This window comes from Ranitomeya imitator, chromosome 2 (genome assembly GCF_032444005.1).
Source record: "Ranitomeya imitator isolate aRanImi1 chromosome 2, aRanImi1.pri, whole genome shotgun sequence".
Classification (NCBI taxonomy): domain Eukaryota; kingdom Metazoa; phylum Chordata; class Amphibia; order Anura; family Dendrobatidae; genus Ranitomeya; species Ranitomeya imitator.
In genome coordinates, this window is record NC_091283.1 from 485,393,691 (window position 1) to 485,409,084 (window position 15,394).

At 46.6% G+C, this 15,394-nt stretch overlaps 1 protein-coding gene across 1 annotated transcript in view; it reads left to right on the plus strand.

Moving 5' to 3' along the window:
• EFTUD2 (elongation factor Tu GTP binding domain containing 2) overlaps positions 1-15,394 on the plus strand; it is a 39,004-nt gene that overhangs the window by 18,186 nt on the left and 5,424 nt on the right. The window contains exons 6-22 of the mRNA XM_069751387.1: positions 93-158; positions 633-668; positions 760-850; positions 1,157-1,239; positions 1,425-1,591; positions 1,673-1,797; positions 2,424-2,487; positions 2,606-2,696; positions 2,782-2,917; positions 3,115-3,242; positions 6,539-6,732; positions 12,897-13,008; positions 13,144-13,284; positions 13,417-13,518; positions 13,649-13,731; positions 13,840-13,926; positions 14,127-14,253. Of these exons, the coding sequence (XP_069607488.1) occupies positions 93-158; positions 633-668; positions 760-850; positions 1,157-1,239; positions 1,425-1,591; positions 1,673-1,797; positions 2,424-2,487; positions 2,606-2,696; positions 2,782-2,917; positions 3,115-3,242; positions 6,539-6,732; positions 12,897-13,008; positions 13,144-13,284; positions 13,417-13,518; positions 13,649-13,731; positions 13,840-13,926; positions 14,127-14,253 (1,833 nt within the window). The remainder of the gene's footprint in view (positions 1-92; positions 159-632; positions 669-759; positions 851-1,156; positions 1,240-1,424; positions 1,592-1,672; positions 1,798-2,423; positions 2,488-2,605; positions 2,697-2,781; positions 2,918-3,114; positions 3,243-6,538; positions 6,733-12,896; positions 13,009-13,143; positions 13,285-13,416; positions 13,519-13,648; positions 13,732-13,839; positions 13,927-14,126; positions 14,254-15,394) is intronic.

Genomic DNA, 15,394 nt, shown 5'->3' on the forward strand with positions numbered 1-15,394 from the left:
TTTAGCTTGGGCTGTGAGTAAGTCGTTAGTAATTTTGGTCAGGGTAGTTATGGGGACGGAAATGATAATTCTCTTTTGACATTTGTCTCCAGACATGTTTCGTGGACTGTCTGATTGAACAAACGCATCCAGAGATCCGGAAACGTCATGACCAGGATGTAAGTAGATGTATTTGCCTGTGCCTTTCACATCAGGGTTGCACCTACATTAAAACAAGCAATTTACATCACTCGGTGTCACCAACATAAGGCTCTATCTCCCCAGATAGTCCTAAGTGCAAAAGTATTGGAAATTTGTTATAATATGATGAGTGAACGTGCTGGGATTACGTGTTATCTGAACATCTGGCGTGTTGGTATATTATGTTCAAGTCCCTGCGGCTGCATGATTTGCAACTGTTAGCCTCAACGCATGTGGGGATTGCCTGTTTGTTAGGTAATCACCACATGTGTTTAGTCTGTCTAACAGCTGCAAGTCATGCAGCTGCAGGAGCTCGAACATAATATATGAGCATGCCCAGATGTTCAGATAAGGCGCAATCTGAGCATGTTCACTCATCACTAATGGCTAGTCTTTTTCTCTATCACTTTCTTCCAGTGTCCACTCCTTGTTGATTTATGTTCTCTTTTCAGCTTTGCTACACAGACATCCTCTTCACAGAACAGGAGGTAAGTGACCACAAGACACATATGACATCATGTTACATACAGAATTCAGTTTCTTATCCATCTCTAACATTGCATTCCTTTCTGCTTCCAGAGAGGCGTTGGAATGAAAAGTACGCCTGTGACCATCGTACTTCCCGACACCAAGGAGAAATCCTATCTGTTTAATGTAATGGATACTCCAGGTATGTATAGATTAAATGTAGTAGTGGTGATGGAGAGGTGGGGCTATTGTATAGCCGGCACTACTATATCTCATGGTAGTATCTCGCCTCCACGTGTTGCCTGCGCTGTTAGAGGGGTCAGCCCTTGGCTTTTTTCTCTCCACATATCTTGTGGTAGAGCAGACTGTGCAGGCATCAACGGACTTGTTAAAGCTATCTGTATATAGTTGGCGCCCCATGCTCCCCCTTTTCCTTTCTTTATCTTGCCACATGCATGCGTCACATTTTTGGCTTCAATTCATTGTAACTCATCTGATCATTTTGCAGGTCACGTAAACTTCTCTGACGAGGTCACAGCTGGGTTTCGGATATCCGATGGCATTGTATTGTTCATCGATGCAGCTGAAGGGGTAAGATTTTAAGTTCGCATTGTACAAAATATATATTAGTTAATAGCTCACAGGTAGAGGAAATGGCAGCTAGAGCCATTATTTGTCTGTCTCTGCTTTCTCTTCATTTATTTTACATGTCACTTTAATTGCATTCTTATGTTCTTGGGTTTCTCGTCTTATCTTCTCTATTTTTTCCTTACCAGGTAATGCTGAACACAGAGCGACTGATCAAACATGCCGTGCAGGAACGTTTAGCCGTCACTGTTTGCATTAACAAAATAGATCGGTTAATTCTGGAGCTGAAGTTGCCCCCCACAGATGCTTATTACAAGCTGAGACACATTGTGGATGAAGTTAATGGATTGCTCAGGTACAGGGGAGGTTTGCGTCGTAGTAAACGGGTACGGGATGCAGCTTGTGGTAGATCTAACAATCCTCTGTGTCTCTGCAGCATATATTCTACAGATGAGAACCTGGTTTTATCCCCCCTCCTGGGCAACGTCTGCTTTGCTAGTTCACAGTATAGCATCTGCTTCACACTGGGCTCCTTTGCAAAGATCTACTCAGACACATTTGGTAAGTTAAGGGTTTGGGATTATAGGATAGCTTGCTGGATTATTTAGATGTTTCATCATTCCAGGAAAAAATGTGGTTATTGGCTATATGTACCTCCTTATATGTGCATGTATTTGTTTGCACATATATCAGAATCCATCTTCATATTACCAATCTGTCGGAAATTAAATAATTGAGTGATATGACTTAAGCGTCATTGGGGACATCTCAACATTTTTGTACAACATGCCTAGCAATTCCATGCTTGGAGTCTGTTCAGTCAATCTTACATGTCTACAGTAATACTGAGTTTGGTATACATCTGACCAATCAGATTTTTGGACCATCATACACCATGTTGTGTTTCTAGTCTGTCCTCTCTGTTTCTTTTTAGGATTATTGATTTCTGAAATATTTTATTATGGGTTTTCTTTTGTAAATGGCGACCTCTGCTGGAGAGCTGCAGAAGTGCAATAGTAAAAAGCTATGATTGTATCCAAGGTTGACTTCTCACTGCTCCTGCAAGGGCAATTCTGTGAAATGATAACTTTGGAACTAAAGGTGGCACTATCCTGTGAATTTATTAGGTTTGTGTAACTTTAGTAAAGTCAGAAATGGTTTACAGTCTTCCATCCTCTAATCTGCAGGTGATATCAACTATCAGGAGTTTGCAAAGCGGTTGTGGGGTGACATCTACTTCAATCCAAAAACGTAAGTTCTTCGTGAACAGGAGTGTGTCAGAAATATGAGTATAGAGTTAACTCTGTGTAGTTTTTCAGCAATCACATTTTAAATGTGAGAATTAAAAAACTTGTGTCACTGTTTCCAGGCGTAAATTTACCAAGAAAGCCCCAACAAGCAGCTCCCAGCGAAGTTTTGTGGAGTTCATCTTGGAGCCTCTGTATAAGATCCTGGCTCAGGTCAGCACTGCTTTTTGTATCTGAGATCTGTTCTTCTGCATAAGACTTGTGTCAGTAGTTAATCATGGGTTTTACCCTCTTACAGGTTGTAGGGGATGTGGATACTTCCCTTCCCCAGACACTGGAAGAATTAGGAATTCATCTCACGAAGGAGGAACTAAAGCTTAATATCCGGCCGCTGCTGAGGCTTGTGTGCAATCGCTTCTTTGGGGAATTCACAGGTAACATACCTGCTCTGTGGATGGATTTGATGTCTGTACTTTGTGCATAGATGCTGAGTATAAGAAGGCGATCTAAAAGCCACTATAGTTTTGTAGCGTATTTAATAATAAAGCTGATTGATGTGTAGTTATCCTAACATTTTGTTGTGATGTAAAGTTATGTGTAATCCATTCCTTATCATGCTCTCATTCTGCAGGTTTTGTGGATATGTGTGTCCAGCACATACCATCTCCAAAGGCTGGAGCGAGAGCCAAGATAGAACACACGTATACCGGAGGCGTCGATTCTGAACTAGGAGAGGAAATGAGCCAGTGTGATCCTGATGTGTGTACATCTTCATAATTGCGGTTAATTAATAGGACAACTAAATGTTCAGTCCAGATAAAGTTTAAAAAAACTATACTCTCCTGCTGTGCTGGCGCTGTTCCCGCGGCATCTATCCTTGCTCTCCCTGGGGCTCTTGTGCGGTGTTGTGTCATGTGAACCCCGACGCCCAATCAGTGCTGGCGTCCCTGTCTGCCTACGTACAGATTGAACACAAAGAAGTAGTCCGGGCTGCAGCTGATCTCAGACTTCTTCATGTTCAATCCATAGGGAGCAGGAGACCGTGACGCCAGCATTGATTGGACATCGGGATCATGTATCACAACACCGCAAGAGCGTCCTGAGTGTAGGCACCACGAGAACAGTGGCGGCACGGGAGGCGAGCATAGGTTTTTTTATTATATCGAGGCCAAACATTTAGTTTAAGAGGGGATTGTCCTAGTAGTGAACAACCCCTTTAATATTGCTAATATTCATAGAGATCTATGTGTACATGCAATATATGTGAATGTATGGTATATTTAATAATAATAATAATAATCTTTATTTTTATATAGCGCTAACATATTCTGTAGCGCTTTACAGTTTGCACACATTATCATCTCTGTCCCCGTTGGGGCTCCCAATCTAAATTCCCTATCAGTATGTCTTTGGAATGTGGGAGGAAACCGGAGTACCCGGAGGAAACTCTCGCAACCAAGGGGAGAACATACAAACTCTTTGCAGATGTTGTCCTTGGTGGGGTTTGAACCCAGGACTCCAGCGCTGCAAGGCTGCTGTGCTAACCACTGCGCCACTGTGCTGCCCCACTTGTTTAAATATGTGTGCTTGTTTATAATATATAATGTGTGCTTGTTTATAATATCTATAACGCTGGGAGCGTCAATCTGTCCGAAGCCTTTATAGACTGCGCAAGCGCCGGCGCAGTCTGGGCCTCATAGAGTGACGCTCCCAGGAGATCGCGGTATGCGTAAGCACTGAACGCACACCACGATCTCCAACAGAAAAGTAGGGACCGCCAGGAGGGTAAGTATGAGCTATATTCACCTGGCCCCGTTCCACCGCTGCGCGACGCCATCTTCCCGGTCCTCGGCCTGTGACCTTCAGTTCAGAGGGCGCAATGACACACTTAATGCGCGCCGGCGCCGCCCTCTGACTGACCAGTCACAGCCAGAGGACCGGGAAGATGACGGCGCGCAGCGGTGGAATGGGGCCAGGTGAATATAGTAAGTGCTGGGGGGCCTGAGCTGGCGGCGATACCGGCACCTGACCCCCACAGTGCGCCGGTGTCCCCACCTGCTCACACCCCCCAGCACTCGGTGCCCAGCGACCAAAGGTGAGTATGGTATTTTTTTTTTTTTTTTTATATATATATATATTGCAGCAGCATACGGGGCATATACAATGGAGCATCTTATGGGGCCATAAACCATAATGGAGCAGTGTACGGGGGCATATAGTATGGAGCATCTTATGGGGGCCTTAAACCTTTATGAAACAGCATACGTGGCATACACTATGGAGCATCTTATGGCGGCCATAAACCATAATGGAGCAGTGTACGGGGGCATACACTATGGAGCATCTTATGGGGGCCATAAACCATAATGGAGCAGTGTACGGGGCATATACTATGGAGCATCTTATGGGGGCCATAAACCATAATGGAGCAGTGTACGGGGGCATATAGTATGGAGCATCTTATGGGGGCCATAAACCTTTATGGAGCAGTGTACGGGGGCATATACTATGGAGCATCTTATGGGGGCCATAAACCTTTATGGAGCAGCGTATGGGGCATATGCATGGGAGCAGCAAATTAAAGAACGGTGGCGCAGGATGGGAGCAGCACATGACAGAACGGGGGCGCAGGATGGGAGCAGCACATGACAGAACGGGGGCGCAGGATGGGAGCAGCACATGACAGAATAGGGCAGCACATAACAGAACGGGGGCGCAGGATGGGAGCAGCACATGTCAGAATGGGGGCGCAGGATGGGAGCAGCACATGACAGGATGGGGACGCAGGATGGGAGCAGCACATGACAGGATGGGGGCGCAGGATGGAGCAGCATATACCAGGATGGAGACCATATACCAATATAAATGCTCGCCACCCGGGCATAGAACGGGTTCAATAGCTAGTGTGTGTATATATATATATATATATATATATATATATATATATATATATATATATATATATATATATATATATATATATATATATATATATATATATATATATATATATATATATATATACCCATACATACACACACCCATACATACACACACCCATACATACACACACACACCCATACATACACACACACACCCATACATACACACACACACCCATACATACACACACACACCCATACATACACACACACACCCATACATACACACACACACCCATACATACACACACACACACACACACACACACACACACATACATACACACACACACACACACACACACACACACTACTCAACCTTGACAGGATGGATAGGCAGGTTACTGATATGCCAATGATGAAAATGGAAACGCAATTTTCAAAACGTCTCGATTTATTCAGTACAGAGTGTGAGCACCGCACACAGAAATCCCCGCACTTTCACGCCATGGCTGCTATCAATGAGGTTATTAATAGTCTTCTGAGGAATGTTCTGCCATACTAAATGCACTTGGGCAAATCTTCAAGATCTGCTGCTATCTACTCCTTTTACAATCGCCAACCAATGACATTCCAGATGTTCTTGATGGGAGACCAGTCCAGAGACCCTGCAGGCGCACATTTAGGAGATGCAGGCTGCTTACAGTAGCAAGAGCAACATACGACCTTGTTTGCAAAGGGAGCTGCCAGCAGAGGATCTTGATTTTGTCTAGGTGCATTCAGTATTGCATAACATTCCTCAGGCAACCATTGACACACAACTTGGCTGAAAGCAATGAGGGTAAGTGTGGGTATTTTACATACTGAATGAATCTGGATGTTTTGAGCATTTTATTCCCATTTTTTTCTATAATTTACATATCAGTAACATATCTATCCATTGTGTGACTTCCATAATTCCAAAACTTTTCTTGAGCTGTGTTTATTAGCAGCCCCACCATTACGGCACAATGATTACATGTTCGTCTTTTTGTACATATGGTCTATAGATAGGGTGCTAGCTGTACCCTTTGCAAGTGACGTAGTTTGATGCTGATTTATATCTGTTGTGTCAGCAGAGTGACATAGCTGCTGTCTGTCGGACATTACTATTGTTGGTGGTTGTCTCTTTAGGGCCCACTGATGTGTCACACAACCAAGATGTACAGCACAGATGATGGAGTGCAGTTCCACGCTTTTGGTCGGGTGCTGAGTGGGACCATTCACGCAGGGCAGCCTGTTAAGGTCCTTGGTGAAAATTATACTTTAGAAGATGAAGAAGATTCCCAGATTTGCACTGTCGGAAGACTTTGGGTGTCGGTGGCCAGGTAAGTGTTGGTATTGTAAAGATAATAATAATAATAATCTTTATTTTTATATAGCGCTAACATATTCCGCAGCGCTTTACAGTTTTGCACACATTATCATCACTGTCCCCAATGGGGCTCACAATCTATAATCCCTAACAGTATGTCTTTGGAATGTGGGAGGAAACCGGAGTACCCAGAGGAAACCCACACAAACACGGGGAGAACATACAAACTCTTTGCAGATGTTGTCCTTGGTGGGATTTGTAACCAGAACTGCAATGTAACAGTGCTATCCACTGCGCCACCGTGCTGCCCTAAAGATATCACAAGCTACTGATATCAGTTATTGAAAATGTAGCTTTCTCTATTGCCTCATTGGGGGACACAGGAACCATGGGTGTATGCTGTTGCCACTAGGAGGCTGACACTATGCAAATAAAAAAGTTAGCTCCTCCTCTGCAGTGTACACCCCACCGACTGGAAGTAGGATATTCAGTTTAGCTTAGTGTCAGTAGGAGGTGGACACGGGTCTTTCATTAGACCCTTATCTACCTGATTCAGACCCGGGGCTGCCTCTGTCTCCCACCCACTCGCCCACCAGAGCCTGTCTGTTCAAGGAGACACGGACGTCCCACTATGCTGGATTATCGGACGTCCGATCTTGGATGGGGAGGTACTCTCTCTCTCTCTCCCCAGGTACAGAGATAAGAAGATCACAGAAGAAAGATCGGGAAAGAAGAAAAAAAAATAAAAAATTCCTTTATTTTAATAGTGGGCCCCTTAATTCAGGTTACCTTTGCAGCAGTTTTAGGGCTTTCCTCAACACTTCCCCCGTGCTCCGGTGGTCATGGGATGTAATCTAGGTCCCGGCCTCTTCCAGGCCTAGCTGCAGAGTGGGGCATCGGGGGTCTTTTCCCCTTTAATTTTGCGGGTATTTGGGGCTGCAGGCATTGTTTTGCAGCGTTTTTCAATCCTCTGCGTCGCTCCCCCATCCTCCGGCGGTCACCAGCTCTAATTTAGGTCCCGGCTTCTCTCGGGCCTAGCTGCAGGGCTGGCTCCGCCCCTCTTCCTACTTTTCGGGCGGGCTTTTTTCCCACCTAGCTCTTAGTCAGCTCCTTACTGCCGGGACTTAGCTCCGCCCCCGGCACTTGGCTCCGCCCCCTGGTCCCGCGATTTAGCTCCGCCCCTTTTTCCTGTCTCAGAGCAGACTTTTCAGCATGTGTCCCTGCAGTGTGCGCTTTTTCACTCCTGGTGCTGGACACCCTCTTGTGACTGCCATTTTTCCTATTGATCCAGATTGTACTTGTTTCCTGTGGAGCCTTCTCTTCCTGGCACAGCAGCCCTACAGTCTGGAGCTGAATACAGGATGACTGCACCTACTGTGAGTAGCTGCTCTGCAGCCCGACACTCTCCTCGGCTCTCCTATTCCCTAATGTTCTGGCATCAGTTAATGGGTCTGCTCATCATGAACCCACCGCCCAGGAGTTCCTACCCCGGGTGAGACAGAGGCCCCTATCCCTGGGTGGGCTTTCCTTCTGTCTCGGTCTGTGGCGGACCTCACCAGGATGTCACGTCCCTGGTGTCCGTGCTTGACAGATTGTCCCTCCCAGCCCCCCGCAGTTGCCAGTGGGTCACAGGATTCTCCATCCGGCCTTTTCAACACAGGTCACAAGAGATCCAGACAGGAGCGAAATTCTGTCCTTTTCCCGATCCATCTCGCCCTCCGGTCTGGCACGGTGAGATCCCTCTTCCAGATCCTCCTCTCCCGAGTCAGACGGGCGTCCTCGGTCATGTTTTCAGAGGAAGATTCAGACTTTGTTTCACTACAGGCCTCTAGCATGAGTGATAGGGTGCAAAGCCTTATTATTGCAGTCAACCAGACCTTAGGCATCATGGATACATCTACGGAACCCGCAGAAAAGGTGGTTTCGTTTAGACGGTCAAAACCAACTTCCAAGGTCTTTGCTCTACACACTGAATTTGTTGTGGTACTTGCCAGGGGAAAGGTGAACCATACCAGATGCTTTCAGACAGGGAAGCGTCTCGGCATCCTATATCCCTTCTCCCCTGAGCTCATCGCTAACTGGACTGATTTCTCGGCAGCGGACTCGTCGGTCCCCAGACTGTCCGCCAACATGGTCCTTCGACTTTTCTAATGCAGCATCCCTCATGGATTCCAAGGATACAAGTATAGAATCGCTGGAAAAATCAGCCTTTTGAAGTGGCTGCTTCTGCTTTGTGCCTCGGCCATTGCCTCTACCTGGGTCTCAAGGACCACAGCTAGATGGACCAAACAGCCTTGTAAGGGTACCACGGCTGGACCTCTTCCGGGGGAGCTGGCCGACCTGACGTACCAGATTTCCTATGCAGGGAAATATTTGGTAGCCGTCTCCCTAGATGCGTGTCTTGTGCAGCTCAGGTATCCAGCAATATGGTGACCATCTGGCGGAATATTTGGCTCAAGACATGGCAGGTGGACTTGTTTTCAAAGAAGTCCCTTACCAGCCTCCCTTTCCAGGGGGCCCGTCTTTGACTACATGCTGGAACAAATTATTAAGGACGCAACGGGAGGCACGAGCGTCGCTGGCCTCCCCTGATATGGCAGTTCAGCTCCCTTTTTGTCCTTTCGCTGGTTCGTGGCGTCAGAATATTCCTCTGGCTAGCACAGACCGCGGTCTCGCCTGGCTAGAGAAAAGGCTTCCTTCAAGCCTACCCCTTCCTGGCGTTCCCTCAATTCCCATGGTAGGTCCACCAGGCCCAGACCTGGCAGATCTTCCTTGGCATAACTCGTGCTAAGGGCCCAGTGTTCCTCCCAGTTTGGGCGGGCGTCTGTTTTGTTTTTTTCTTTTTTGCAGGGATGTTTGGCTTGCCTCAGTCGAGGTCAGGGAGGTGGTATCCTCTGGATGCAAGATGGGGTTCGCTTCGCGGCCCCGGAATCGCTTCTTCGAATCCCACCCTCTACAAGATCCTAATCTGATCCCAGGTTTCTTTGTGTCCATTGCCTTTCTTCTTTGTTCGGAGGTTATCATTTCCATCTCAGTAGGAACGCTTCACAGGTTTCTATTCAAACCTGCTTGTAGTGCCGAAGAACAACGGCGTAGTTCGACCCATCTGGTTCCTAAGTTAGTGAACAAAAGGTTCTGCCTGCGGCATTTCAGGATGGAGTCCCTCTGTTCAGTATTGGCTTGCATGGAACCACAGGAATTCCTGTTCTCCATAGATATCCAAGAAGCCTATCTCGATGTTCTGATTTTCCCAGCACACCTGTGTCTCCTGCGTTTCGTGGTGCAGAAGAGTCATTTCTAGTTCATCGCCCTGCCACTCGGTCTTGCGACCGCACCCAGTGTCTTCATAAAGATCATGGCTACATTTATGGCCATTTTGAGGATCACGGGCCTAGTGCTCATTCCGTACCTCGAAGACATCAAGGCTCCGCCCCCCTCTCAGGCCCAGGAGAGTGACAATCATCCGACTCCCTGTCCCGTTTCTGGTGGCTGGTCAGCAGAACAAAGTCTTGTCTTGTTCCGAGTCAGTGCCTCGTCTTCTAAGGCATGCTGTTCGACACCTGTCAGTTGAGGGTTTTTTGTTATTTTTTTCTTCTCAAGGAAAAACGGGCAATTCTCCAGGACGGAGTTTTCTGCAAGGCCCTCGGCTGCCTTCCTTCCGTTCAGCAATGAAGGTCCTGGGACGAATGGTGGCAGCATCGGAAGCGTTCCCTTTTGCGCTGTTCCACTTCAGTAGGCCATCCTTTCTCAGTGGGACAGGTTGGTGCTGTCTCTGGATCGTCCGATTCGGCCTTCCGTCCGATTCTAATGGTCTCTCAGCTGGTGGCTGTCATCCCCTCTCATTCCCCAGGTCCGGTCCTTCCTTCTCGCCCATGGCAGGTGGTGACGACGGTCGCCAGCCTTCCCGGCTGGGGCACGGTTTCCCACAATCCGTCAGTTAAAGGGGCGTTGGTCGGAGCAAGATTCCCCTCTGCCGATCGACATCCTTGAGATAGCGGCCATTCTTCTGTCCCTGAGTCACTGGGAAAAGGTTCTCAGAGGTCTGCCAGTCAGAATCCAGACGTCCAATGCCACGGCTGTGGCATATGTCAAACACCATGGAGGGAATCAGTCTCTTGGAAATGGCGGAGGTATCCAAGATCCTCTTCTGGGCAGAGGCGACGGTTCCGGCACTATCCGCAGTGCATATTCCCGGTGTTGGCAACTAGGCCGCGGTGTTTTTCTCTGCCACGAGGGCCTTTCGGCAGGAGAGTGGTCCCTGCATCGGGAGGTCTTCCTTCAAATTTGCCTTTGATGGGGATCTCCGGACGCGGATCTCTTGGTGTCGCGACTGCTTAGGAAGGTTCCACCGTTTATTTCCAGGTCCGCGACCCTCTTGTAGTGGAGACCGATGCTTTGGCCATTCCTGGGTCGCATTTTGTATTTCCCTATCTGTTTCCTCCCCTTCCCTTCTTCCCAGGCTGTTGAAGATCATTGCGGAGGGGGTGCCGGTCTTTCTGATCGCACCAGATTGGCCCAGAAGGTTCTGGTTCGCTGAGATCGCCAATCTCCTCGCGGACTTCCTCTGGAGGCCCCAGACAGGCCAGATCTTCTGTCCCAAGGACCGATCTGCCACCAGAGTTCTTGGTTGCTCAATTTAACATCTTGGCTGTTGAATCCTTCCATTTGGCCTTTTCTCAAGGCGGGACTTGATGCTGGCCTTGACCTTAGTCCTCTAAAGGGTCAGGTAGCAACGCTTTCCATTCTCTTTCTGAAGTCCCATTTCAGAAGTCCTTGACTTCCCGTTCTCAGGTCAGATATTTAGATCTGAGAGACCTCGGTGGTTGATACCTCTTAATGGCTAACTGAAAAGATGGTAGCAAATTGCAAACCTTCGAGACTTCTCAGGCCTCTTCATCAGGCATAGACTAATTCAATTCCAAATATTTTATCTACTGGCTATCACGGTACAAGGATATATATCCGTCCCGTTCTCAGGTCAGAACTTTTCTTCAAGGAGTGGTGCATGCACCAGGACTCTCGTGGATCCCAAGGAGCTTAATCTTGTTCTGGAGGCTGTGGGGTTCCCCCCCTTGAACCTCCCCATGAGGCCTCACTGTCTGTTCTGTCCTGCAAGGTGTCGTTTCTGGTGGCCATCACCTCCATTAGGCGCGTCTCGGAGTTGGTGGCTCTCTCCTGTCGCCCCATTTCTTGGTTCTTCACCAAGATAAGGTAGTTTACGGCCATCGTTGCCTTTTCTTCCCAGGGTGGTGTCCTCCTTGTTACTTCAATAAGATCGTCCTTCCCACCTTTTTGTTCTGCTCCGACCTATTCTCTGGAGCGTTCGCTGAACAGGCCAGACCTGGTCAGGGCGGTGAGGATCTATTTGTCTAGGACCACCTTCTTTAGGAAGACGGACCGTCTATTTGTCATTCCAGACGGTGCGCCAAGAGGCCTGCCAGCCTCCAAGGTTATGATTGTTCTCTGGATCAGACCTGCTATTCTGGAGGCTTACCAGGTCAGGAACAGAGTGACTCCTCCTGGGATTAAGACTCACTCTGCCCCGGGCAGTGGGCGCCTCCTGGGCAGTACACCATGGGGCATCTGCCCTACAACTTTGCAAGGCAACCTGGTGTTCCATTCACTCATTTGCCAAATGTTATAAGCTCCATACCTACGCTTTGGCAGTTGCCAGCCTAGGCGGAATGATCTTGCAGGCGGCAGTGGTAAGTTCTCCGACCTGAATGGAGTTTTTTTTTCTGCTGTTCCCACCCCAGGGACTGCTTTGGGACATCCCATGGTTCCTGTGTCCCCCAATGAGGCGATAGAGAAAACAGGATTTTTTGTTGCTTACCGTAAAATCTGTTTCTCGGAGCCTTCATTGGGGGACACAGCACCCTCCCAAGTTGAACAGCTCTGTTTTATTGTGTTATATTGTCACAGTTTAACTCTCTATCTTTAACATGTTACTTCTCCTACTGCTTTTTTCACTAACTGAATATCCTACTTCCAGTCGGTGGGGTGTACACTGCAGAGGAGGAGCTAACTTTTTTTATTTGCATAGTGTCAGCCTCCTAGTGGCAGCAGCATACACCCATGGTTCCTGTGTCCCCCAATGAAGGCTCCGAGAAACAGATTTTACGGTAAGCAACCAAAAATCCTGTTTTTTGTCCTTATTTGGTTTTCTGTTCCTTGTAGGTATCATATTGAAGTGAACAGAGTGCCAGCCGGCAACTGGGTCCTAATTGAGGGCGTGGATCAGCCTATAGTCAAGACGGCTACAATCACCGAACCAAGGGGCAACGAAGAGGTAAACAATGGCAAATAATCTTTTTATTACTTTATACCATTTTAGAGTCAACTGATCAGATGGGGGGTCCATAAACTTTTAAGAGTTAATTCTGCTCATAAGGAATGTGTTCTGGATTCTAATTTCATCTTCTAGGCTCAGATCTTTCGGCCATTAAAGTTCAACACCACATCTGTCATCAAGATTGCAGTGGAGCCTGTTAACCCTTCAGAACTGCCAAAAATGTTAGATGGTCTCAGGAAAGTCAATAAGAGCTATCCATCTCTCACCACTAAGGTATCGTCTCCACTTTCACATAATGTACACAACCCCAGCTATGCAGATATCATTTTCTAACCATAGGAGTTTTTTTGTTTAGTAATGTTAAATGATTGATTTCTTGTGTAGTAATTGCCTGCATTTATGTAGGTTGAGGAGTCTGGGGAACACGTCATTCTCGGCACTGGAGAGCTGTATCTTGACTGCGTAATGCACGACCTCCGCAAAATGTATTCAGAAATTGATATTAAGGTAAGTTTTGATGCTTGCTAGGTCCGCTGACATGTATGAGCATAGTAGATATGACTTTTGCCTTATTAGTATATCGCCAAAAGCATTATTGTTATTTTCCTTATTTAATAATCTCTTTATAATTTTTCAGGTGGCGGATCCTGTGGTCACATTTTGTGAGACTGTAGTGGAAACGTCGTCACTAAAATGTTTTGCTGAGACCCCAAACAAGAAGTAAGTATCTGTGTGCACCAATTTCCAAACTGTACGTGTTTGTTACATTTTTTTTTCCGGCCACACAGTGACACCACTGCTTAACCCTGAACTGATTCTCGTCTGCAGAAATAAAATCACAATGATTGCCGAGCCATTGGAAAAAGGTCTAGCCGAAGACATAGAAAATGAAGTGGTGCAGATTTCATGGAACAGGTGCGAAGCTCAGATTGACATTACAGATCGTTTACATAGAAGGACATTGCATATGTTATATATCCTTGTAATAGGAGGTGTATTGTGTCAAGGTTATTACATGTAACATGTTGGATCTTTCATCGATGGACCAAGTTCTTCCAAAGCTTGACTGCTTTCAGGATTGTCTCTAAATGTTGCTTTGTATTCTTTATTCACAGGAAGAAATTAGGAGAATTTTTCCAGACAAAATATGACTGGGATCTTTTAGCTGCCCGTTCTATCTGGGCTTTTGGGCCAGACACTACTGGTCCCAACATTTTGGTAGATGACACATTGCCCTCTGAGGTAAGTGCCTGGTCTGTTGCTATGTTGACACATAGGGGGCACTTTCTAAGTCTAGGCAGCAGTCTTCTCTTACAAGAAAGCCTTGGGCTAAACTTATATTGTAGCATTTATTAGTGTTATGTAAGGGTTTTAGCCTTGTCTGTTATATATGTGCTTCAGTATAGCTTTTGTAAGATACTCACTTTATTACTTCCAGCATTAGTGAGCCAGGGGAGTCCTATCAATTTTATGCATGGGCTTTAGGAGACCTAATACATGACCTACGGACCCACCCTGACCTGACAGCTACCATTACAGACTAACCATTTTCTCCTAGGTCCAATAATAGAAAACAGAGTGAATATTTCAATATTCGGTTTGGATTGCGATCGCTGTATTTGCAATATTCGCCGAACAGTATTTGAGTCAGTGGGAGTACGGATGAAAGAATATGTTCGGAAATTATCGTCAAACATAAATTCAGCACAAATATGGTACAAATGCAACAAATTCGGCTTCAGCAATCGTTTTCCGAACATATTCGATCATCTTTAGGCCGGCGTCACACACAGCGTAAAACAATACGGTCCGTATATTACGGCCGTAATACGCTGAAAAGTCCCGAAAATAGTGGTCCGTAGCTCCTCCGTAGGCAGGGTGTGTCAGCGTTTTTTGCGCATGGCATCCTCCGTATGTAATCCGTATGGCATCCGTACTGCGTGGTTTTCTCGCAGGCTTGCAAAACCAACATACCGCTATAGAAGTGATCCATGTGTCCCAAAAAGAAAAAAATATATATATATACTGTGTATATATATTTTTTCCAGCGCTATACAGCTTGAAAGCCGGTAATTCAATTACCGGCTTTTTCTTTCTCCTTCCTAAACCCGACATGATTTGAGACATGGTTTACATACAGTAAACCATGTCTTCTCTCCATTTTTTTTGCAGATTCCACACTACTAATGTCAGTAGTGTGTATCTGCAAAATTTGGCCGTTCTAGCTCTTAAAATAAAGGGTTAAATGGCGGAAAAAATTGGCGTGGGCTCCCGCGCAATTTTCTCCGCCAGAGTAGTAAAGCCAGTGACTGAGGGCAGATATTAATAGCCTGGAGAGGGTCCACGGTTATTGGCCCCCCCCTGGCTAAAAATATCTGCCCCC